The sequence below is a fragment of the Mus caroli genome, unplaced genomic scaffold (assembly GCF_978045245.1).
Source record: "Mus caroli unplaced genomic scaffold, Mus_caroli_1 scaffold_2, whole genome shotgun sequence".
NCBI lineage: Eukaryota > Metazoa > Chordata > Mammalia > Rodentia > Muridae > Mus > Mus caroli.
The window spans coordinates 89,700,124-89,725,446 of NW_028227257.1; the positions used below are offsets into that span (position 1 = coordinate 89,700,124).

At 42.3% G+C, this 25,323-nt stretch overlaps 1 protein-coding gene across 2 annotated transcripts; it reads right to left on the reverse strand.

Annotated features, from left to right (window-relative positions):
* Positions 1-4,906: 4,906 nt before the first annotated feature.
* On the reverse strand, positions 4,907-23,435 carry Mtch2 (mitochondrial carrier 2). 2 transcript variants are annotated; one of them, XM_021155334.2, is made up of 13 exons: positions 23,219-23,435; positions 21,160-21,244; positions 20,911-21,017; positions 17,733-17,759; positions 17,486-17,548; positions 15,501-15,558; positions 14,996-15,047; positions 13,415-13,474; positions 11,501-11,594; positions 10,568-10,615; positions 9,626-9,693; positions 7,783-7,858; positions 4,907-6,270 (listed from the first exon to the last, which is right to left on the reverse strand). In XM_021155334.2, the coding sequence occupies exons 1-13, from the start codon at positions 23,303-23,305 to the stop codon at positions 6,184-6,186; spliced, it is 912 nt and encodes a 303-aa protein (XP_021010993.1). In that variant the 5' UTR covers positions 23,306-23,435; the 3' UTR covers positions 4,907-6,183. The 2 variants fall into 2 exon arrangements, with proteins under 2 accessions (XP_021010993.1, XP_085690826.1); XM_085834700.1 differs by lacking the exon at positions 17,733-17,759.
* Positions 23,436-25,323: the final 1,888 nt, after the last annotated feature.

Below are 25,323 nucleotides of genomic sequence, written 5' to 3' on the forward strand. Positions count from 1 at the left end.
TTTCTCCCACTGAGAGACTTTCTGCAAATGGCATGTCCTCATTTCTTCTTTAGACCTTCCTATACTATTTGTACCACATTGCCATCTAGTTTCTAAATTCGAGATAACTTTTCTCTGACTTCCTTAACTCATTTAAGCGTTGATTCAGTCTCTTCCCACCATGCCCTTTCCTCTTGTTAGCTCCCCCTCTTTCTGATTTTTGAGACAAAGTCTCACACCATAGCCTAGGCTGGCCTCAATCTTAAGGCAATAGTTCTGCCTCTGCCTGCCAAGTGCTGAGATTATAGGTGCCAAGTCTGGCTGTGGTTCCTGGCTTACTGACTGACAGCACCAGGTGTCCCTTTTCATGATCAGAAGGAAGTTTAGAATTGAAGCTTCAGGCAGTCAGAGGGGGGCTGCAGCGATTGCCATTGGTTCCCCTAATTTGTCTCTGGATTATGGGAATCACATATCAAATATCCAGCATAGCAGGTATTTACATTACGATTCACATCAGTAGCACAATTACAGTTATGAAGCAGCAATGAAAATAATTTTATGGTTGGGGGTGACCACACATGAGGAACTGTATTAAAGGGTCACAGCATCAGGAAGGTTGAGAACCACTGGGTTAGCTAGGGGAGATTATAGTGGCCGCAGCAGTGGCTGTGTCTCCAGTCCACTGCTATATAGCCATTGGAATGTGGCTAGGTGGTCCAAAATATCCTTCCAAAGGGATTTGGCTTCCATGTCTCACTCTGTGTCTGATGTTCCTCTGTGTGTTCCTCCCACACAATCATCAGTGTGCTGTGTTACACCCAGATGTGAATTCTACCTCTCTGGTGCTTACTAGCAAATTTACATTGTTTTTTTGTAATTGTTTTCTCATTTGGAAACTGGGGATATTACCTGGATTGTGGGGCCACTGCTAACACGTGTGTACCTGGACTCTGCTTAGCTCAGGGGTTCTCATGGGTCTCACATTCTTGCTGAACTGTTCCCGCCCTTAGCTTTATTCTGTAGCTGAATTTTTATTGTTTTTTTTTTTTTTTTTCCTTTGTGGCTCTGACCAAGGGGAGGACAGAAATGTAGATGATTTGGGGAAAGTTAGGCAATGAGGGGGTGGACAGGAATTTCAAAGAGGCGAGGAGGAATTAGGCTGTTTAAAACATCTGTGACTGCAGAACTCTACACCCACTTTCCATTTATAAATAGCCCTGTCTCTCAGCCCAGCTCCTCCTGCACAAAGGCTGCAGTGGAAGATAACACAGCAGCTGCTGGCGGACAAACGCAGAGCAGAGGCTGCGGACCTGGGCCTGTGGGTCTTAGGCTCAGGCTGCAAGATGAAAAGAAGGCAGGGAGAAGTCTTGAGAGCTGTGGGTCAGAAAAAGATACCTCCCATGGCCCTTAGGGTAGATAAAATTGCAAGAGACTCCTGTGCCCTAGTCTCAACAGAGCTAGCCTGAGGTTTATCTACCTTCTGTCCTCCCTGGGTGGACAGAAAAGATAGGAGACTGCTGAGACACTTGGATGGAGACACACCTCGGACTCCAGGGTTTCTGCCTTAGGAAACAGGGTGTTGATAACATGTCTTAGAAACTTGGAGAGCAGAAATACTGCTACAGGCTTGGGAACAGAGGCTACTATGTAACTCAGTGTGGGATTCTGTGAGACACTCAGTGCAAGTCTGTGCAAGACAGCTGGACACATATCCAACAAGTGTCTGCTGAGTAGTAGAATGTGCTGGTCTCTGCTCCAGGTGTTCCTTCAATGGCCTTGAAGAAAGGGTAGGACAGCTAAAAAAGCAGTCCCACTGGTCAACTCCTTTATGAATTTTATTGACTTTGCTGTTATCTGTAAAATATCCCCTATCCTAGCAGTAATAGCTGCAATACACCAAATGCTAACTGGACCCATATACTTGATTTAATACTCCAGTAAGCATTATTTCTCATTTTAGAGATGAGAAGGTTGAATTCAAGTGGATTAAAGCTTTAACTTATAGTTCAATTGTAGAATGTTTACCTTGTAGGCACAAACCCTGGATTCAGTTAACAGCTCCATAAAATCAAAACCAAGAGCTGGGTGTGGTGCCACACGCCTTTAATCCCAGCACTTGGGAGACAGAGGCAGACGGATTTCTGAGTTTGAGGCCAACTTGGTCTACAAATTGAGTTCCAGGAAAGCCAGGACTATACAGAGAAACCCTGTCTTGAACCCCCCCCCCCTAAAACAAACAACAAACAACCCCCCCCAAAAAACAAAAAACCAAACCAACAGAGTAAGAACCACAAGTAACTGATCTAAAACCCCACAGCTGGTGACAGAGCTAGAGACTGCTCCCATTACACCATCCTGACTCCCAGTGTCCTCACTAGTTTTAAAAAAACAACTTGGTCAGAGAGATGGCTCAGTGGGTACAGGCACTTGCTGCCAAGCCTGGTGACTGGAGTTGAATCTCTGACATCTTAAAGGAGAGAACTGACTCCTACAGGTTGTCCTCTGGCTTCTATATGTATTCACAGCCTTAGCAGACCGTCTCATTTCCAGCTGCATGAACACACAACTTAAATACTGAAGAAACCAGTGTCACGCCTTCATTAAATGTTTAATGACTGCCCGGCTAGATATGAACTATCCATCCCTCGTGTGACTCCATGATGCTCGAACCACTCCGCCAGCAGTAAGCAGTGTTTCAGAGCTCGGGGAGAGCACAGTTTACATATGGTTTCAACTAATCTAACACTCCTTCATTGTGCATGTACGGCGTATGGAGCACACGCCATGCCAGATGTGGTCCCAAAGCTGAACTCATGCTTCACATTAGATGTCTTTACCTGATGAGCCATCTTTATTCCCTACTAGACTTTTCATGACCTTATCATTTGTGCATCTCTCAGTGGACAGGAAACACCATGGAAGACAAGAATATTTATCACAGGCCTTCTGTCCTCTGTTGCCCAGGGAGGGGTAGGCTGGTATTGAATTTCAGGGGCAAGTGAACAGAACAATGCATGGCTGCTCCCATTCTCACCCCTCTCCTTTGTTTTTAGCCAAAAGACATTCTCATCAGTCCTTCTGCCACCAGGAAGGCAGGGTCCCAGACTGGATAGAGAATGTGCAAATCTGGGTCTTGTCCTTACCTAACCTTTGGCACTTCCTGCTCCTCTGGAAGCAGATGCAGTACCTGACATTTGCCATGGAAACCTGGCTTTTCTAGGGAACTCTTTTGGCTGCCTTTCTGAGGTAGAGGTTGATGCCACATAGTTTCAGTTGGAGAGTTGGAGGCTTAGTGTCGGTTTGTACCCTTACGACCCTGCTCTCATACAACTGCTTTGTCTTCTTTGTCTTGCTGTCCTCCAAGTCTCTGTCCTCGGCCCAGATTTCGCTGTAACTATCAGAATCTACTTGAAGATGTTCTTCAGGGTTGTGGCAAGTTTGTTCCAGAGCAGATGTTTTAATACAAATCGTACTTAAATGGTTGTAGACAAGTGATTTTGGACCCTGTCACTTATGAGACATGACTGTGAGACAGTGGTAGGCTAGGTTAGTGTGAGCAGACTTTTAACACACACACACACACACACACACACTACTAGGCCCTTAAGATTTCTCAAAACTCATGTAAGCACAACTGATGGAAGGTCAAGTTCTTATCTCCTCTAGAAAGATACAGTCTTTAAAAAAAGAAATAAAGAAATGGGCCAGGTGGCAAACGCCATTAATTCCAACATTCTAGAGGCAGAGGGGGATGATGTCTTAAGTTTGAGGGCAGAGGCTCTGGACTGGAGTTAAGAGAGCTTTGAGCCACCTAGTCTGAGTGCTGGCAAAGGGAACTCAGGTCCCCCGCAACTGTGAGCCTTCTTAACTGTTGGTGTTGCCCCAGCCCACTCCAGCTAGTTCTTCTAGAAAGCCCAATAGGGAGCTGAGCACTGTGTCAAACATTTATAATCCCAGCAAATGGAGGCTGAGGTCAGCATGGGCTACACAGAAAGACCCTGCCTTAGCTAAACTAAGCTAGGTCATTTTTAAACCAGCTGTGGCCAGGCTGATTCCAACCCTTGGGAATATCAGAAAGTCAAAGACAACCTAAGCTATTATTTTGAGAGCTTATCTCACAACAGAACACTGCAGACCAGTAAAACAGTCTAGAGACAGTGCTAGAGACCAAGAACTCAACTGCAATTCTCCTCTTAGCCTTCTTTGGTGCTGGCATTTCAGCCATGAGACATTGTGAATGTTTGAGACAGAGTCTACATAACTCAGGCTGACCTCAGGCTGTGGTCCTCTATGCTTCAACCTCCTAAACTGTCAGGATTATAGATAGGAACAGGACTCATTTCTGAGACAGGTTCTAATATGGGACTTTAGTTGGTCTACAGCTCACTATGTAAATCTGCCTGCCTCTTCTTTCCAAGTGCTGGGATTAAAGGCATGTGCCACCACACTCAGCTAGCATCTGTTTTTTGATATAGCATCTTTATGTAATCTAAGTTAGCCTCAAACTTGCTATGCCATGGATGATCTGTGAACTCCTGATCTTCCTGCCTGTATCCCCCTGGTTTTGGGTTTGTATCACTGTCCCCAATTTTTCTGATCTGCAGTTAGAACCCAGTTACCAGCTTCTGTTAGGTAAGTGCTCTACCACTAAGTCACAACTTAGCTCTACAAATGAGACTTTAATTTTCACTGAGCAATCCTAGACCATTCAGCAGGTCAGATGCACAGGCAAAACCAAAGTTCTGCTGCCCTCTGGTGGTAGACAGGTTCTCATAGCCAGGGATGCTCAGAACCGGGGAGCATGCATGTGTACAGAAGCAGCAGGCTAAGCATGGTGCATTTTCCTACATCATCTTTACTTGACTTTTTTTCTGGGAGAAAAAGAGTAGGCAATGCAAAACACATTTTATATTAAAACAGATGCAGATAATATTGAATATAAAATTTACATTACTTTTGAGACAAAGTACTTTTGACATCAAAGACATTTCAAACTAAGCTACTCATGAGCTTCTGGTTGCATCCCTAACCCTGAGCGGGAGTCGACCCTGCACGCTCACACTACCTAACATCATGGCCTCTACTGCATTAATAGAAGTCTAAAAGCAGCAAAGTCAGTGCTTACTCATTTGGCAAAGTACCAGTGAATTGACACCATAGGGCTTTCTCATCTTATGAGCATTTTAACTGCCATTAAAAGGCCTGAGTGAATATGAAGGAGCTCAATGCTCGAGTTGAAAATTTTCCTTCTAAAGTGATTTTGCCTTCATTAAGTGTTTTTAACATGCCTAACTGAGGGTCTGACATTTGAGCTGGACAACATCCTAAGAACCATGTGGACTTTGGTCCACGTCATCAGATAAGGAGTTATAAATACACTTTCAAGGGTGTCATCAGAAATTAGACCCAAACTACTCACCTTCTGCAGTAACAAGAAGGAAAGAAACGCTTAGGAGCAGAAGCTTATAGGCAATGGGAACCGCGGTGAGGCCAGACCTTGGAGGCTGTGGGCACTGAGCACTCAGGGGCTACTGCTGTGCTGCAGTGCTTGCTCCTCGTGCTCCAAGAGGTTAGGAGCTTCTTTGGAGTGAAAGGCCATCATACTCCCTTCCTTCCCAAAGCTTACGTAAGCCTCTGTACCTCACCTTCTTCTTGGTGGTGATGCCTTTCTTTTCTGTAGTAACAGAAGGCAGAAATCTACAGTAACTGCGCAGCACTGAAAGGTAAGATGGGTCGGCTGCTTGGAAGCACGGTGGGAGGTAGACTAGTGGTTGCTGCTGACTTTCTAGCATCTGTCTACTCAGGTCATTCATAAACTCCCACATGGTATGCTTTCTTAATTGTATCAACTCTTATAGAATTAGCTGCTTCTTATTGGGATTCTATTCTTCATTTGACAAAGCCCTAACCTGAGACTCAAATCTACATGAAAACCTGCTTGTTCCTTTAGGGAAATGTGTCTGTTTTCTGTTTAAAACAAGAATTTGGAGAAATAAATGTCCCACTTCAAATAACTAATGGGGAACCCCAGTGGTAAATGATGTGCTAGGACAAAGAACAAAAAAGGCAGACACCAATCACCTCCATTTTCCCAAGATTAAATGATTATTAAAAAAGCGTGCCACACTGTATAGAAATCAACATTCTCTCCCATAATTCTGTGCATTGGGACTATAGAAATGTCACTGTCCCTGCCCCACATCTTCAGATTAACATTCTTAGGTCATAACAGTAAGTCTTCCCACAAGGAACCTTCCGGAAAAACAAGCTGTTTCCTCGGCTCATATTTCCCTGGAAAAGAAAAGAAATAGAAATAAAGTCTAGCATGAAGATGAACACGGCAAATCTAAACCAGCACACAGAACTGGACAGGTTTCTAGGAGATGTAACTGAAATGAGTACGTCAAGACTGGACCCAGTAAAGCCGTATCATAGCATTTTCATTAAGTACCTCTTATACCAGGCTTTTTCATACATGAAACACTGTTGTTTGAATAACATATGAACACAGATCTTCACAGGCTAGTCTGAGAATGTTGTAGAAAATGATTAGCTTTATCTGACATATCACAGATTCTCTAAGCATGTACAGGATCGATGATTTCCCAGATGAAGTCTGTCTGGCACCTCAATCCATTTTCTATGTTCTTTCCTCCTACAACAGGGCATTACTTGGGAATGGGAACTGCAGTAGGAGACTGTCCTATAAAAACAGTTAAGATCTGGTCTGCAGAAGAGCTGGGGGTGCAGCTCAGTGGTGAAGGGTTTCCCATACATGTGCAAGACCCTGGGCTCAATGACCAACACCACAAAAAGAAACTGAAAAACTGTTATGGAAAGGTAGCGTTGTGGCAGAGCTCTTGCTTTTTATTTAGAAGACTCTGGGTTTGATCCTTAGCACTCCAGGAAACAAAACCAAAACAAAATAAAAAACAACAAATCAAATTAAAACAAGAAAGGGGTGTAAAACTCAGAAGGAAACCCACAACATCAATGGTACTGAACTCATTCAAAGATTCTAGCTTGGATTCAGCTAGCATAAACAGTGAACAAATGTAACCATAGTAACAACTGGACCTTTTCATTCAGAGTCTAGTCTGGGAGAGCCTGAGTTCTGTGAACAAAGCCTTTCTCATCTGTATCCTGGGCTCTGTGAAGTAATGCAACAAAGAGCTTCTTTATATCCTCTCTCTGCAATCCTTTAAAAGTGATTGCCACTCAAACCCATTCGTAAACTGATGGCCAATTTAAGTGATCCCATGCTAGAGTTAGTCTATCCATTATATTAGTGCCTACTAAAACTTTGTCTAGATTGATCAAAAATATTTGGTCAATGATATAATTCCCAGCACTAACCATAAACTATAGTTTTGACAAACTCATCCACTAACAAAATAGGAAGCAAGCAGCTAGTTCTGTAGGTATCACTTTGACAAACTTTTGTCAGGTAAATAAAGTAATGTCTTTTTTTCAGTCTTCACATCTAACTGTGAGGAAAGAAGTGCATAAGAGGCTCTCAGGAGTTACAGAAAGACAAGTCTGCTGGGCTGAGCTCAGTGCAGAGCATGTGCTCAGCCTGTGTAAGGGCCTGGGTTCAATCCCCAGCACCAAAATAAGGGTAAGTTTGGAAAAGGGTTTGGAATCAGGCCACTACTTAAATAACTAGGAAAATTATCTTTTTGGATTCTATTTGTAACTTTCATCCTATCATTAAATGGCTTGTGGTTAACATGTAGAGATTTGTGCTTCTTTACTCTAGCTGGTAATTTAAGAGAACAAAAACAAAACAAGAGATAAAAATACCGCTTTTTGTAGCATGCACCAGCAATCTATCCAAGAAGTGTATATTGGGGAATAAGGAGGAGATCCACCAGCAAGCCTGAAATTGAAAACATTATTTACATCATTAACAGATTTTTGGCAAAATTCCATATAATAACTAACTAAATAAATAAATAAATCTTAAAAAAAAAAAGAATTATTTATTTCATTTATGTGAGTACACTGTAGCTGTCTTCAGACACTCCAGAAGAGGGCATCAGATTTCGTTACGGATGGTTGTGAGCCACCATATGGTTGCTGGGATTTGAACTCGGGACCTTCAGAAGAGCAGTTGGCGCTCTTAACCACTGAGCCATCTCGCCAGCTCCCCCACTTTTTTTTTTTTTTAAATAGCAAGATCAACCATCCTATAGTTAGGTTTCAAGTCAACAAACAGAAAACTTACTTCATTAATTTTGCTATCTGACAATTTCATACATGTGTAGTATGTATTCTATTCCTCTCTCCCTCACACCTCTCATTTCCTTCCCATTTCTATCAACAACTTCTCATCCCTATTGGATTCTTTGCCAGAATCAGGACTTGGTTTTATTTTTTATACATTTAGATTTTCCATTAGTAGATAAATGAACAACTACATGACTGATCATCTGGGAAAAAGAATTTATAAATTATTTTTCTTCACAAAGAATCCAGATATGAAAACAAATATAAACACTGTTGACTACACTTTCCTACCTGAATACAATCCATAACCAATTCTTTAATTCATTTTTAAAAACCATTATGTGCATGGTTGTTTTGCCTGCATGGATGTCTGTACACCCATGCCTTCCTGGAGGCCAAGGATTTTGAATTACAGAGTCTGACTGACCTTAGTTGGCCTCAAACTCAGATCCACTTGCCCCTGTCTCCTGAGTATTAGGATTAAAGATGCGCATTACCAGGAGCAGCTATTCAACTTATTTTAAACTATGTGCTAGGCTACAACATGAAGACTGCTCTAAAATTCAGAAAACAATGTCAGTCAAACTTGACTAAAAATTCCACATAGCTATTTCTTGTAAAAACAGGAACATGTCTAAAAGACATATTAAGTCAGCTATTAGAACAGTTTTAAAGGATTTTTTTAAAGGTTTTATTTTTACTTATGTATATGTGAATGTTTGTGCACATTTGTGTGAGGGTGCCCATAGAAACCAGGACAGCGAGTTGGATCCCTTGGAGCTAGAGTTACAGGTAACTGTGAGCCACGTGACATGGGTGCTGAGAACTGAACTCAGGTCAGTATGTGCCCTTCTCCACTGAGCCATCTCTTTAGCCCCATTTTTGTTTTTCTGACACAGGATCTCATGTAGCACATTTTGCCTTTAAACTTGTTATACACCCAAGTTTAGCTTTGATCATCATATGGTTTTCCTGCTTCCACCTCCCAAGTACTAGGATTAAGGCACATGCTAACATAGATGAAGGGAACAGGGGTTGCAAATAACTGGTGGAGTATGTATGCCTATCACACATGAAGACTTGGTTTCAGTTCTCCAAGAATGCAAAAATACATTAAAAAAAAAAAAAGGCTCAGTGGATAAAGCACTTGCCATGAAAGCCCTAGGATCAGAGTCTGGATTTCCTGTACCCGCTCAACAGTTAAGATTGAATACTGCAACCCTGCCCCCATATTCTACACTTAGTAGGCAGAAGGATCCCCATGGCAAACTGTGTAACTAGACCAGCTGAACTGGTGACACACTCTGCCTTTGTAAATAAGAGGGACAACTACTGTGGAAGACACCCAAAACATTAACTTCTAGCTTCTATATGCAAACATGTACCAGCCAAAACCCCCAAAAAACAAAGTACTTACCCACAGTTGTTGACGGCCATAAGATTAGATACAAGCACAAAGGGATATGTCAACATACTGGCAAAGAACTGCAAAACAGCAAGACAGCTGAGTTAGCAATTCCTTCTCAGTCAACCTCATCACTCTCCTTTGCTCAGAGGCCGAGTGCTAGAATGCTCCAATATTCTGACAGCAGTCTTGCATCCTCAGCAACCTCGGAATGCTTTTACAGAGTTCCAGCTAGAGGTGCCTCTTTTGCCCCAATATACTTCTATATCTAACATTTATCAAAATACCAGAAGATTCTTCTTACCCTAGGATTGGGGTCTCATTCAAATAAAAGTGAACTACTTACTGAAGAGTAAAAGTCTTAAACTAATACAAACAAAGTGCTTCAAAGTACCCTGAAGAAAACACGAGAATCCTCTCAAAGACCATGGGAAGTGCCCCCAAAGCCCACTTTTAGCTGGTGTGATGATGAGTGCCGGCCATCTCACTACATGGGAGGCTGACACAGTTTTCCAAGCCACATGGGACGGCTCAGAGTTATAAGGAAAGTACTTGTTGCCACACTGGTGACCTGCGTTCAATCCTTACAACCCACACAGTGGATGGAGAGCTGACTCTCCAAAGCCCTCTTACCTCCATATGCATGCCTTGGCTCCCACAACATAAAATAAATGTGTGAGTACAAAGGGTGCAGTTCTCTAAGTGTGATGTGACAGATACAACGTGCCGCTGTCCCTACTCCCCCAGGAAAGCTGAGTAACACAAAAACCACGTGGGGTAAATGCTGCTGTGAGGCAGCAGCAACTGCATTATTACCGTTGACAAAGAGTAATGCATTTGATGGAGATTTCCAGGGAGACATCTAGCAGCTTTAAAACAGTGATTGAACAGGTCAGATTTATAAGAAAAGCAAAAAACAAAAGAACAACGATTCCTAGAAAGTTAGAAACTCACTCCTGTGACAGCTTGGGAATAACTTTTCATTTCATTCATGGTAGAAACCTAAAACAGGAAAAGAGCTCTATCAGAATGAATCATATACAAATCAGATAGTAAGTTAAAATTTACAAGCACACCAATAGACTGTATTTCTAAATTATCAGCCTGATAGCATGAAAATGAAGTTTAAAAATAAAAACAAAATATCTATGATGAATATAAAAAAGTGGCAGCCGGACATGGAGGTGCATGCCTTATACCCAGCACTTGAGAGACAGATGTAAATTCAGGTTAGCCAGGCTGCATAGTTCAGACCCCAACTCAACAAAAAACTGCCAATCAAGACAACTGACATACAGAAATCAAAAGATTTCTAAATGGATTGTCCTCATCAATCAATATTGACAAATTCTTATCACACTATGATGGACTAGGAAGAAATGTACTCGTATCAATATTTGAAAAACAAAAAATTGTGTTGGTAACAGTTCCACACCATAGAAAAAAGCCTGTGGGAGGTCTTACTTATACTATACACAAGAGATAATTCAGACCTCAAAACCTCTCAGGCTGAGATTTCTAGGAGCCCCTTTAATATCCCAGAAGAGGCAGAAAACCTCCAAATACACCAAACAGCTATTCTCTGTCTTGTGCGCTCTAAAGTTAAGCATCAGAAAAGAAAAAAACAAAAAGATCATGAAGCCCTGACAACATCAGGACTAGATCTATGAGCACACTCAAGTCAGACTTGAGGGAATTTCTAGGTTTATCTCTCTATAGGAAATAGCATGGCCATACCATCAGCCTTTGAAAAGTCAAATAATAGTTTTTACTGTATAATGTTCTGTCTAGCATATAACAAACTACCATTTTTCTTACAGCTAAAATGACTGCCAGTGAATACAAAGAAAGCTCTCACCAGCATATTTTACCAAAGCCATAACCTACCCCACTGTCCAGTGCATAGGTATTGATGAGATAGGCCAGTGAGTTACACAGCCACAAAGAAATGATGTCACCTAGGAGGCGAGGAATGAGACCCCTACATGAAGACACAGTAAGCAAAAAATTATGATCAATGAAACAGACTAGTCACTATGAACACTTCTCATAATCTAAATGCTAACCTGTAATGACTTCTATTGCCACTTTAAAAATAGAGGTCAGCTATAACCTACAGCCAATGACTCACTTTACAATTAATAACCATAATAGGAAAGGCCAAAGATTTGCAAGGTGCTTTGCAGGAGAGATTTAACATAGTTTTACTAAACTATTTGATACTCAAATTTGGCAGGGCAAAAGAGGGAAAAAAGTCAAGTGAGAATGATCCAAACACAGAGACAGGAAAACGGTGTTTCCAGAGGTTAGCAACAGAGCTCAGCTGATGAGAGTGCTTGAAGCAGGAGACCCTAAGCCTGGCTCCCCAGTACAGTGGCCCAAAGTGGGTATAGTGGCCCACACCTGTAACTCTAGCACTGAGTAGAAAGAGGCAGGAAGAGCAGGAAGGAGTTCAAGGTAATCCTTTGCTATGCAGCCGGTTCAAGGCCTGAAACATACGAGACTATGTCTTAAAAAACAAAAACTAACCAAAAAACACATTGACATTTGCTTGCTGCCATGTCAATGCTTGTAAATGAGAGAGCTGGTATTTAAACTCTCTGCACTCCAGTCTGCAAGGGAATGTTCCCACTGTTCCATATTGTCCCATGAAGTCACTCAAACCCAGAAACACAAGTTTGTCTCATGTAGCCAAGGCTGGCCTCAAACTTGCTATGCATCCAAGGATAACCTTGAACTCCTTATCCTCTCTCTCGCCTCTGCCTCTCGAGAGCCAGGATTATAGGTATTGTCCAGAATGCTCAGTTTTATCTGACAGGGACTGAACCCAAAGCTTCTTGTATGTTAAGCAAGTACAGTACAAACTCAACTATATTCCAGGCTCATCAATATTTTCTTTAAAATAAGACTAGGAGGGCTGGAGAGATGGCTCAGCGGTTGAAAGCACTGACTGCTCTTCCAAAGGTCCTGAGTTCAAATCCAAGCAACCACATGGTGGCTCACAATCATCCTTAAGGAGATCTGACTCCCTCTTCTGAAGTGTCTGAAGACAGCTACAGTGTACTTACATATAATAAATAAATACATCTTTAAAAACAGCTACAGTGTACTTACATATAATAATAAAATAAAATCTTAAAAAAAAAAAAAAGACTAGGAGCTGGAGAGATGGCTCAGTGTTTCAGAGCACTTACTGTTCCTGCTAAAGATACTAGTTTAGTTCCCAGCACCTACATAGTAGCTCAAAACTGCCTCTAACTCTAGTTCCAAATGATCTGATTCTCTCTTCTGACCTCTGCTGGCATTGCATGCAAATGACACACACGCATATACTTGGAAACAAACACACACACACACACCACACACAAGTAATAAAACTCAAAATTAGACTAATGATAAGCTATCTTTTCTATTTGGAGCCCATACATGGAAAGAGAAAACTGATTCTCCCAAATTGTCCCAAGTTGTTCTACACATGTACACAGAGGTCGGGTGCAGAAGGAACAGGAGTTCAAAGTCAGCCCCATGCAGTCTGAGGTCAGTCAAGCTGTGGGCTATGAGAGACACTGCTTTAAAAAAAATCCTTATTTCAAACATATAAAGCAGCTAGAAAACAATGGAGGTATAGGATCTTTACAGTGAGAAATTTAAGCCAGAAGATGTCTGTAAACACCGTAACATAAAGTGAACTCTGGGAGAACATTTTCCCCAAAAATTAAATAAAGACCCATTGCTTTATTATCAAGAAAGCTTTTCTACTAATACTAAAATCATTTACAGGCAAACCCAACATTTACTCACGCAAAAAATCCTACGATGCCTTCTTCCCGGTAGATGGTTACTATGGAGTCACACAGTCCACTAGGCAACGATAAAAGGTTAAAGGCCATTAAGATCATTTGAGCAATGAGAAGGGAGTTTCAATAATTATCTCCCCACCCACCACAAACAGGGTTTCATATAGCCCAAGCTGACCTAAATTCATTAAGTAGAAGCTGACCCTGAACTGCCTGCAGTTTCCAAAGTGGCCAGAGACCATAGGTATATCTCACAACACCCAGTTAATAATCACTTTTGATAAATCAATTTTATAACTCTCTTTCCCCACAATTTTCTAGCACTGGTTGAGTCTTATAAAGTGGTTACATTCCACTAGAAAAATGAAGCTATTAGAGCTGGAGAGATGGCTCAGTGGTTAGGAGCACTGGTTTCTCTTCCAGAGGACCTGGGTTCAATTCCCAGGATCCACATGGCAGCTCACAACCATCTGTAACTCAAGTCTCGGGGATCTGATGTTCTCTTCTGACCTCTATGTGCATCAGACATGCATGAGCTGCAGACATACAAGCAAGCAAAACATCCATACACGTTAAAGAAAGGTGAAACAATTAACTGCAAAGGGGTAGCCAGGAGGTGGTGGTGAGTGCTTTGAATCTCAGCACTTGGGAAGCAGAGGCAGCCGGATCTCTGTAAATTTGAGGCTAACCTGGTCTATCAAGTGAATTTCAGGACAGCCAGAGCTACACAGAGAAATCCTGTCTTGAAAAACCAATAAACAAACAAATAAATAAGAGAGACAGACAGAGACACTGACTGACTATGCAGAGTGGAGAGAGAGAGAGAGAGAGAGAGAGAGACAGAGACAGAGAGACAGAGAGAGACAGAGAGAGAAAGACAGAGACACTGGCTAACTACAAAGGGTGTAGTAGGTATATACAGTTCAGAGGGCATTTGGCATCAATGGCCCTACCTTGTAGTCTGTGGTCCTTGGGTAGGTTCCTAACTTAACCTAAGCCTATTTTCTCATATTTTAATGCTTTTGGTATAGGTCAAATGACACAACAGTATAAATTTGTTCTGTAAATGCTGAAGAACCTTAAAAATATAAAGTAGTAATGCTTTCTTTTTGCTTTAATTTTCTTGAGTAGTTAAAAACAGAACTAGCCAGGCGGGGTGGCGCACGCCTTTAATCCTAGCACTTGGGAGGCAGAGGCAGGAGGATTTCTGAGTTCGAGGCCAGCCTGGTCTACAAAGTAAGTTCCAGGACAGCCAGGGCTATATAGAGAAACCCTGTCTTGAAAAACCAAAAAACAAACAAACAAACAAACAAACAAACAAAAAACAAAAAAAAACAAAACAACAACAACAAAAAACAGAACAGACTGGAAAGATGCTTGGTGCTTAAGAGCACTTGCTGGCCTTAAAGGACCCTGGGTCAGTTCCCAAAACCTAAATGGGGACTCACAACTGTCTCTAACTCCAGTTCCAGGTATCTGACAGCTCTTCTGGCCTCATGGATACTGAATGCATGTGGTGCACATACAGACAAGAGGTGCACACATAATAAATCAAGAAAAAGAAAAACAAACCCCAAACACTTACCAGTACTTAGACTCTCTGCCAATAAACTGTACCATGGACCTCAGAGTGATCACTGTAGAACAGAGACGAGACTATTTTAGAGTCAGTAAGGCATCATAGCTGGTAAAGATGCTCGCTGACAAGCCCTACAACCTGAGTTTGATCCTCAGAACCTATGTACCAGAAAAAGAAAATGGATTCCCAACTGTCCTCTGACTTTCACACATATGCTATAGAAGGCCTGCCTCTCCTCTGCCAAAATAAATGGAAAACAAATTCTTTTTAATTAAAATAAAATCATACCAACTATGGTGAAACTTATTTTGATAATCCTACAAGTTCTGTTTTGTTTGTTTGTTTTAATCTAAAGACACTATCTGGAAAATGACAGGGATGCAGGTAAATAAAGAACGTGAGGGCAGAGCCCTAAAGTCAATGCCCACCCTAAGCTATCTAATTATCCAATAAAGATCAAACTACAGAATAAAGAAGTGACATGATTTTATACTATCAACTGCAAACATACCGTGGAAGGGATGTGTAATGAGGGTAGCAGCAGAGCGAGCAATCATCTCTCGAGTTGTCTAGAAACAATCAAAGCACACTTCTGAAACCTAAGTAAATGCCATTCCTATTCCTATAAACACAGTGCAGGGCAAAGGACTAGGCACTGAAGCTTTCCTGATTTGGAGTCAGGACGCTAGCTCCAATGGAATTAATGTCATATTTCCATTTCATTACACCTCTCATCAATTTCAACCTGTTTTCCCCAATTCTATATAAAAGACAAAAAAACAAAAACATCAGAAAGTGCGCAGAGGCACGCACACACACCCACACACACCCAAAGAATCAGAGAGGGTTACCAGTTTGAATAAACTTACCAGAGCTAGAATCATTCATTCATTCATTCATTCAGCAGTAGTCGGAATTGAACCCAGGGCCTCACCCATGCTAGATAAGGGTTCTACTAACAAGCTATACTCCTGCCCCCCTTTCTACTTTCTTCATGCAGTCTGTCTCATTGTTGAGGCTGGCCTTGAGCTTACTCTGCAGCCCAAGCAGGCCTTAAAGTTCTACTCCTTCTGCGTCAACCTCCCAAAGTAACTGGGTTACAGGCCTGAGGCATCGGGTCTGGGTGAGACATGAATTTGGATTGTTTACTTTCTCTCACAATGGCAGATTTCAGGCTTTAGATATGTGCTGACACCTACGGAACACTAACTCTGCAAGTGTGGCACCTTAGAGCTTCTATTGTAAGTTATCTTTTTAGTCTAGGAATTTGAATTTTTTAAGTCTGGGAAAAGCTCTAAGCTAAACTACGCCTCCAGCCTTAGAGTAGTTCAGAAGCCAAGCATGGGGAAGACAAACAAGTGACAGGTACATTTCAGCTTAGAGTAAAACCACAAAAGCATCTCTGGACAAATAAGAGCCAACGTGCAAAATGTCTGTGTGCTGGGTATGGTGCACACTTTAATCCTAGCACTCAGGGAAAGAGAGGCAAGTGGATCTCTGAGATTGAGGCCAACCTTATCTATAGACAGAGTTCCAGGCCAGCCGGTGCTACATAATAAGACCCTGTCTCAATAAAATAACAAAAAGATAAAAATAAAAAATTAGCTTGCTACACATTTTCCACACTCTAGAAACCTTTCAAAGCTGGGCATGATGGTTTATTCCTGCAACTCCACACTGGGGAGAGGCAAGCTGAGGAAGGAGGATTGTTGAGTTCAGGGCCAGCTTGGACTATAAGACTGTGTCAAAGTAAGTAATAAATAACAACAACAACAACAACAAAATACAATTAGGGGCTGGAGAGATGCCTGAGTGCTCTTCCAGAGGACACAGGTTTAGCTCCTAGGACCTCCACAGCAGTTCCCAACTCTCTAATTCCAGTTCCAAGAAATACTCTTCTGGCCTCTGCAGGTACCAGGCAGGCATACAAACAGGCAAAACACCCACACATATAAAAAAGAATAAATGTAAAAATTGCCTCAGCCTTAACAACAGAGTGAGTAGCACCTATTTCCAACAGCAGGCCACGCTCTTCTTTTGGGTTAGTAGACAGGAAACCCAATTTATTTATTTATTTATTTTTGATTTTTAATATTTTTATTACATATTTTCCTCAATTACATTTCCAATGCTATCCCAAAAGTCCCCCATAGAGCCCCCCACTTCCCTACCCACCCATTCCCATTCTTTTGGCCCTGGCATTCCCCTATATTGGGGCATATAAAGTTTGCAAGTCCAATGGGCCTCTCTTTCCATTGATGGCCGACTAGGCCATCTTTCGATACATATGCAGCTAGAGACAAGAGCTCCGGGGTTCTGGTTAATACATCATGTTGTTCCAACAATAGGGTTGCAGATCCCTTTAGCTCCTTGGGTACTTTCTCTAGCTAGGAAAACCAATTTAAACTGAAGATTATGTTCTTTTCTTGGGAATAGACCTGGAAGCACAGGATGTATGATCCTGGTTCAATCTCACGGGGTGAATTCATCTCTTACCTCTTTGATAACTCGGTCAAAGGAGGATGAACATTCTTTTTGTACAGTTACAGATCCTAATTCCTGGAAATCAAAAGCGAAAACAGAAATTTTGATGGTTTTAAATAGAAGTCTTCAAACTCATGGCCACCCCATAAGATACCACATCACTGAGATGGAAAGGAAAAGCCTTGTCTTTTCTCCTAGGGGGGGTCAAACAGCAGGAATTTGCCAGAGACAGGGATTCACATAGAAAGCTTCAACATACCTCAGGCTTCTCAGACTCCTGGTAATACTACAGAAGACACAGAAATAAAGGCTAATTAGAGCTATTAATGTGTCCTGTTACAGAAGGTATTGACAGAAAGCGAGAAGCACTTATGAAAAATTCTTATTTTTACTCCACATTAATCAACTGGACATAAATCTCTCTAAGATGGTATTATTGCAAAGTTGAAGATTTAGTTACTTAGCCCAGGGTGACCTTGAATTCATGGTAAATTCTTCTGCCTCAGCCATCCAAGTCTTGGCATCCCATAGGTGGGCACTACCATACCTGGTTTGTTTTTTGAGATAGGGCTTCATGTAATCCAGGTTAACTTTAACCTCTTAGGAAGCTAAGAATGGCCTTGAACTTCTGATGCTTCTGCTTCTACTTCCCAAGTGCTGGGATGGAGCCCAGGGCTTTGTATATGCCAGACACACTCTACCAACTGAGTCACCTCCCACCCCACCTCGATTTAAGTTTTTGGTTCAATTCCCAGTAGTGCCAAGAAAAACAAGGCGGCAGGCTAGAGTTAACAGTCACAACTAAACCCTCCCAGGACCCTATTTACTATGTATATCTCTCTAATAGGAAATTGTTAAAACCGCTGTGCTACTCTACTCATGGAAAAAGCAGAAATACCAAATTAAGGCAAGATTCTTGTTTTACAAGATGAAGAACACAGAACTGATACTCAAACCGAGTACCACCCCACTTTCCTTGCTATGTGACTGCTTCTGATAGAAGCAAGACGGGTTTCTCTTCTGGAGAAGAAAATGTGACTTAGAAAACCCCAGATTATACTGCAAGAGGGAATATGGCTTCTGGTATATTTTAGAAGTAGAAAATATACTCAGGAGGCAGAGGCAGGCGGGTCTCTGTGAGTTTGAGGTCAATTTGGTCTACATAGTGAATTCCAGGCCAGCTAGGGTGGCATAGTGAGTTCCTGCTGGGGGGTTGGACAAAAAGAAAACAGAAAATGGACTAGAACATAGAAGGGCCCAACACTTTCAAGCTTAGTAGATGACAATTAGCTTCATTATTTTCTTTGCCTTTTTCTCTTTCGCTCTGTTTTTTTTTTTTTTTTTTTTTTGAGACAGGTCTCGTAGCCAATATAGCCTTGAACTTTTACCTCTGCCTCTCTACCTGCATAGGGGCTTGCTAGACCATGCCTGTATTTCATTTCCTAGTCTTGCAAGATTAAAAACAAAAACCAAACCAAACAAACAACAAAACAGGCATCACTTTTTTTTTTTTTTGTAAAAAGAATTACTGCTGGATGCAATGGCATACTTCTAGCATTCAGGAGGCAGGAGGCAAAAGGCAAAAGGAAGAGGATATCTGTGAATCAGTCTAGCCGTATCTACATAGAGCTCCAGGACGGTGAAGACCACACCTGTGGAGTACTTCCACCTCCCATGCCCAAGAAGTCTCCTGAGCCCGGCTGACCATCCTAGGGCCTCCCAGTCGACTGTGGCTTAGGGATTACAGTAGGCAACGATGCTTTATGTGTTGTTAGGCAGGATATGAGAATGCATAAGACTCATGGGGCATGTCTGTAACATGGGCAGAAGGCTCAAGAAGCCAAGGGTATGGTTTTTTGCCATCAGACTGGGAACATGTCCTTTTGAAGACATCCTACAATCCACTGCTTGCCTTCTGTCCATAGCTGTGCAGGCTTCTTTGCACATCTGGGTCTACATATGTCTCCCAGGCCACCTGCTATTTATGTGTGTGTCCCCAGGGGACTTCAGATAGCTCAGCACCGTCAAGCTAGGTTCTTGTCATGAAGATTTGGAATGTCACATCAATAGCTGCCTTCTGTATACAACATAACACCCAGCCTTTGAAAGGCTGCAGGGCACAAAGTGATGAAATTCTAACCACAAGTCTGGTGAAGCCAGGCCTATCCAGAAGGTCTATAGGATGCTGAAGTCTGATAAAAATTACAACAGTGGTCAAACAGAACTCGGGAATTGCTCACTTCAGCTGGGTCATTAAAGTTTATAAAATCTCTAGAAGTGTTCCTAACCCATAAAGTACCTTTCACAATGTGGACAAGCAACAGCTTCTGCAACTCCTTTGCCTTCAGGTGCTCTAAGAAGGGTGCGTGCCCAACACCCTTCTGCAAACCAGTCTCTGAGCCCAGGTGGGTAGATGCATATATTATGCACAGGCCAAGCTGCCTAGGTACTGCAGCATTTCACCACTCTGAGTGCTTGGAAGCAAACCTAAGTTAAATGGGACCACCATCTGGCAGAAGCTACAGGAGGCCCTGGCCAGCCTGCACAATGTGCCTGAGACCACTTTTCTTGCCATGACTACTCTCCATGCCACCAACCTCCACCAGCTGGCACCAGGACCAGAGATCCAGCATACAGCAAGGTGTGTATAATCAGAGGAACCCTGAGAGGGATCTGGGATCAGACCATATTCCATTGTAGCATGGAGCCCTAGAACTGAGGCTTCCAAAACCATTTTACTACCTGCATTGATCAGTTTTATTTTTTTAAACTTTAAACTTGAATAGGCCTTGCACTCCTCAGCCCCCTTCCTCCACTGGCTAAATGCTAGGATCCCAAGCATATAACACCATGCAGAGCAGTGGCTCCTGCTTCTTTTCAATACTTACAGAAAATGTGTCACTAAGCTAACATTAGAAATTTTAAAAAGTAACTCCAGAAAAAAGTATGTTTTAATCAGCTTTCTTTCTCTGGAATAAATCAACAAACAAAAATTGAAGAAGTTTAAGAAATAACAAACTGTATAGGTGAATGGATCTGATTTCTCCTAGAACCTGTTTTAAAGGAAGAAGGTCATATATATCAAGGTCAATTACTTCAACCTGCATGAATTTCCTGTTTCTTGGGGAAAAGTAGGTATTTCATGAAAATGTTTTCAAGACAGGTATGTGGGTGCCACTTGTAATTTCTGCACTCAGAAGGTAAATCAAATTCAAGGCCAGCCTAGGCTACTAAGCAAGACTGAGGCTAGTCTATGCTTCACAGAGAAATACTGTCTTCAATCGTTCAGTTAATCAGTAAAGAGAAAATGTCTTTCAAGAGAAAGAGATGCCATGCCAGGGTTGTAAGTACATCTTTGAAATTGCTCTTTGTAGTGGAATAAACTGCACATAAAAGGTAGCCAAAATATATGAGAACATTCATCGCTTTCCTCTTACCTGTAAGACTTTCCCATGGACCACAGTTCCAAGGACTCCTGAACACAGTCTTGGAGTCAAGCCTGTGAACAACCCACGCCTCCCATCGATGCTTGCAATGTGCTGAGCTAAGAACACAAGTCAGAGATTTAGGTTCCAGTTCAAAAACAAGGTTACAAACAATTTCAAGGCAACGTGCCTTCTATGTACTTTCTTTTAGTAACTCCAACCTTCAATGTCAACCATTCCAGATAAATCAAAGGCACCTACCATAGCAAAAGAGGCCAGGAAGCTGACATACTTGTCGCCCAAAAATATTTCGTCCTATTGTTGGAGGAAGAGGCTCATATCCCACCTTTAAAAACAAAGGAATGCATCAACACTGAGCAATACCCAGGAATACTTTGGCTACAAGGTCTTGAAAAAAGAAAACCAGGCTCAAATTTGTTGTTTGATGCTGAAATGGACCCAATGTCCATCCTTACGCTCAGTGCCAGCAAGCTAACTCCTCAGCCCCATAATTTTTACAAATAAAAATGCAGTTTAGTTTTTTTAAGTCATTGATGAAGTATCATCCTTATCAGTCTTTTGTTCTGCTGGATAGATTAAGACTGGGTTCAATAAACTCCAACTTGCCCTTTGAGTTGAATCTATAGAGTAAACCATGTAACTAGATTATTAAACTGAAAACAGAACAAGGAAACCATTGTGTTAGGAAAGCCTAGTTTACTGATAAGGCTGGCTTATTTTTTACAATATTTTTCATATTTGAACAAAATAAAATATTCACTGAGCCATCGTTAAATGCCTACCTATATGGCTAACTAGACAACAAAGCCAAATGCATACAGCTGGGTAATTCACTTACAAAAATAATTACAACTTAGGTCCACGTTAAATGTACAGACTCATTAGCAATATACAGAGTCATAAAAATTGATTGCCATTTTATTTGTATAATATATTCAGTGATTATAGTGCCAAAGGGATACTTGAGATTTTAAAAATACAGGGCAGTTTGGGCTCTATTGTTGCAATTCTTCTTTCTGAGTTAAAACCCCCTCTCTGAACTCACTGAAAGTGCAGCTTTAAAGTAGTATTTGGGAATTTCATCAACCTCCTGAGATACTTGGCAACGTACAAGGTATTGTGAAATCAGAATTTAGGATATTGAATTGTTGAGGCAAGAACACTGAATGTCACTAAAGACACCGTCCTTTGAGAATTATTGAGTAGTGAGTTCATATGTACTGCAAAACGCTGTCAATTCTGTTCTAGACACAGATTTCACTCTTTGCACTTCAACATCTACACTTATATTAGTCAACTTAGCAACAATTTGTATGAAGAACAATTTAAAAATGAAGTCCATTCTAGAGTCTTGCTTTTTTTTTTTCAGAATGGTAAACATTGAGGACAGGGATTCTAAAGCCTACTTCCTTCCAGGACACACAATGCATGAGGTATGGCAACCCTCAATAAATGCTTAAAAATGGCCCTGATCGGCACAGGGAAAGTTAGAAGAGCAATTGAAAATACTATCACCAGCTAAAAGTAGGCCTCCTTACCCGTGAATACAAATGGTCACTTTAGAAATATTTTATAGCAGATTGGAAAGATTGGAAAGGGAGGCAAGAGAGACATCCGGGGTTTGATGTTACATTTAAACTCGCTAAAGTGTTTAAACAGAACTGATTTCCAGCTCTAACCAACGTGAATTTCATTGTCATGAACCACATGGGTTACTGTGAAAGCGCTCAATGGATCCTCAGGAAATCTGATTTCATTATCACTTCTCAATGCGCTCCTTGTGTATATCCGGGTATCTGGTGTTAAAATCTCTGAACGGGAATAGAAGTAGAAACAGCAAATAGAAAAACCGAATAAGAACAATAAGATGTTGGCTTTCCTAGAATTTTAAATTTGCCCATAGATGAGTTATTTCACGTCTCGAGTTTGAGATATTTCGCTGAGGAGGAGTGAACGAGGTGAGGTGAACGCCAGTATCAGAGGGGCGACAAGAAAAGGGTTGGGAAGCCCTCGGTGGCAACCGGCCAGGATCAGGGAAAGGAAAAACAAAGTTGAGAAGAGTCACCGGCCAGGGAAGGAAAGGGTGGCAGTTGGCAGCGGAAAGGGAGCCAGCCTGCCCGGGGCGAGCCTCGGGATGTCTCCGAGAGGGGCGCGAGGCCGTGGAAGTTGTTCCTGAGGGGAGAGAAGGGCAGCATCTCGAGAGGGCGAAGGCCTGGGACGCAGAGCCAACCCAAAGGCGCAGAGGGCGGTGGCGACCTGACAGGACGCGGGCGGGGATGGAAAGGGCGACGACTCATACCTGGATGAGCACTTTCACGTACATGAGCGGCTGGGACAGGATGGTGAGACCGGAGCCCAGGAGCACCTGACTGGCCGCGTCCGCCATGATGGCACCCGCGGACGGACGGACAGACGGAGTCACCAAGCGACACAGCCGGTTCCAGATCACGTGTCGGGGGCGCCGGCTTCACTGGCCCGCCCGCGGCGCGCCGCCCGCTTAGGCTCCGCCCACCGGCCCGCCCAAAGAAACGGCAGGCGCTCGCGAGGGGCCGCCTGGGGCGGGGCTTGTGGGAGGGACGCGCATGCGTCTGGGCGTGGGCTCCTCGCGCCACTAGGAAAGGCGATTTCTCTTGCGCCTGCGCAAACCGGAAGTGTCCGGAAGGAGTAGGGAGTGAATGGTAATGATGGGGTGGTGGTGGGGTGACCCTGACGGCAAAGGCAAGGTCAGCGGACTAACAACTGGAAGAACTGAGTTATACTCCTATCCTCTTTCAGGCTTTGACGACGTAAAGTTCGATGGTTGTTTTCTGTTAGAGTTGTCTTGTCTAATGACCAACAGATCCTGTCTGGCTTAACAGTGAATTTTGCAGGTCCCTGCTTTTGCGTTTACCATTAGCTCAGTGGTAGAGCACTTCCCGACATCCTTGCTTTCAGTCCTCAGTACTGGAAAGAAAAAGCAACTGCAACAAAATGTGCCCCCTAGGGGTCAGATGTGGCGGCACACACCCTTAATCCAGCATTTGGGAGGCAGAGGAATGTGGATATGTGAGTTCAAGGCTAATCTAGTTTACAAACTGGATACCGGGTAAGCCAGGGTTACATGGTGACATACTGACAAAGAAAATTTTTTTCATGTCTTCTCTGACTACTCGAAATCCATTTTATCCGAATTTCCTACCCACTGCCTTGTGAGACCTGTCACTGGGAAATTGTCTTTGACAGTTGAGAGTGTGAACTCTGGGTTCAGGAACCGAGATGGCCTTTGTACACTATTTTCCCCCAGTGTCTGGCATGTACCAATGCTCAAGATTTATTAAAGCTCAGTGCCAATCGGGCTACCCAGGCTGTTAGAGGCAAAATGGAGAAAAGGCATTGCTCCAGCTCTGGCCCCCTTGTTCTGTAGCAGACACCACTTAGTGCAGGCACTTAGTGTGTACTGCTGAGAATGAACGAGGAACCGAGTTTGGAATCTGGCTTTTCTTTTGCATCCATGTGTCATTTTTTTAAATTTTTTAGTGTTTGTATCTAAATATAAGGACAACGCAACTAACTCAGTGTATTTTTATGAACATTAAGTGAAACTGTATATATGGAGTTTTTGAGAAATTGGCTGAAATACAGAAGTTAGTCCTAATATGGCCTTCTATTCAGCCCAGAACTAGCTGATATTGGGAGGCAGTTTGTAGGTCAGGCACACGGGCTTTGAAGTCCAATGGGCCTCATCCAAAGTCTACCTCTGCCAGTTTCAGTGTGACCTTATGTAGGTCATCCCAACTCTTCAAAACTTTTAAGCAAATAAGTATAATAATATCTACTTCAAAACATTATCCCAAAGTAATATGGACCTAGTCTGGCATACACATCAAAAATGCAATAGTAAATGGTAGCTTTTTATTCTAAAAAATTACATGTTGCTCTTAATTAAATACAGTTGTCAACATGACTTAGAAACAGCAAGACCATTAAGAAGGGTATTTGTGCATGGGTGGTGAAGGAAAGAAAATTCTATTTGCCTGTGAGCAATGAGAGGCTCAGAGTGTCGCAGGGCTGAAGGGTTGGGCAACTGAGGATGTCCCACAACATCCCTAATGGTTCATGGCAAAAGCTACCCATGACGTTTTGGGAAGACAGCAGACAGAGAACTGGAGTTGGAATTATAAGTAAAGGAAGAGCACAATTCAAATGGGCCATTTGTAAAGATGTGATACGAGTGACAATCCTTGATAAGAGTTCAGTGTGGTAACCCTAGACTGGGTTACTTAGTAACTTATATTCAAGCTATGAGGACAAGAAAAGTCAAAGGTGGGGAGGGAGGGAGGGAGAGAGAAGCAGAACAGCACCTTGGCACAAGCCAGCTTTGGGAAAAGAAAAGAGGGGATGGTAAGTAATGTGAAAACTTCCCAG

What these genes read in the sequence shown, in the direction of transcription:
- Mtch2 (XM_021155334.2), bottom strand. Translation starts at nt 23,305, where the DNA reads ATGGCGGACGCGGCCAGTCAGGTGCTCCTGGGCTCCGGTCTCACCATC. An exon ending in CATTACACATCCCTTCCACG is followed by an intron (nt 15,048 to 15,500) that starts GTATGTTTGCAG and finishes TCTGTTCTACAG; the next exon opens with TGATCACTCTGAGGTCCATG. An exon ending in ATGGCCGTCAACAACTGTGG is followed by an intron (nt 7,859 to 9,625) that starts GTAAGTACTTTG and finishes TTTCAATTTCAG; the next exon opens with GCTTGCTGGTGGATCTCCTC.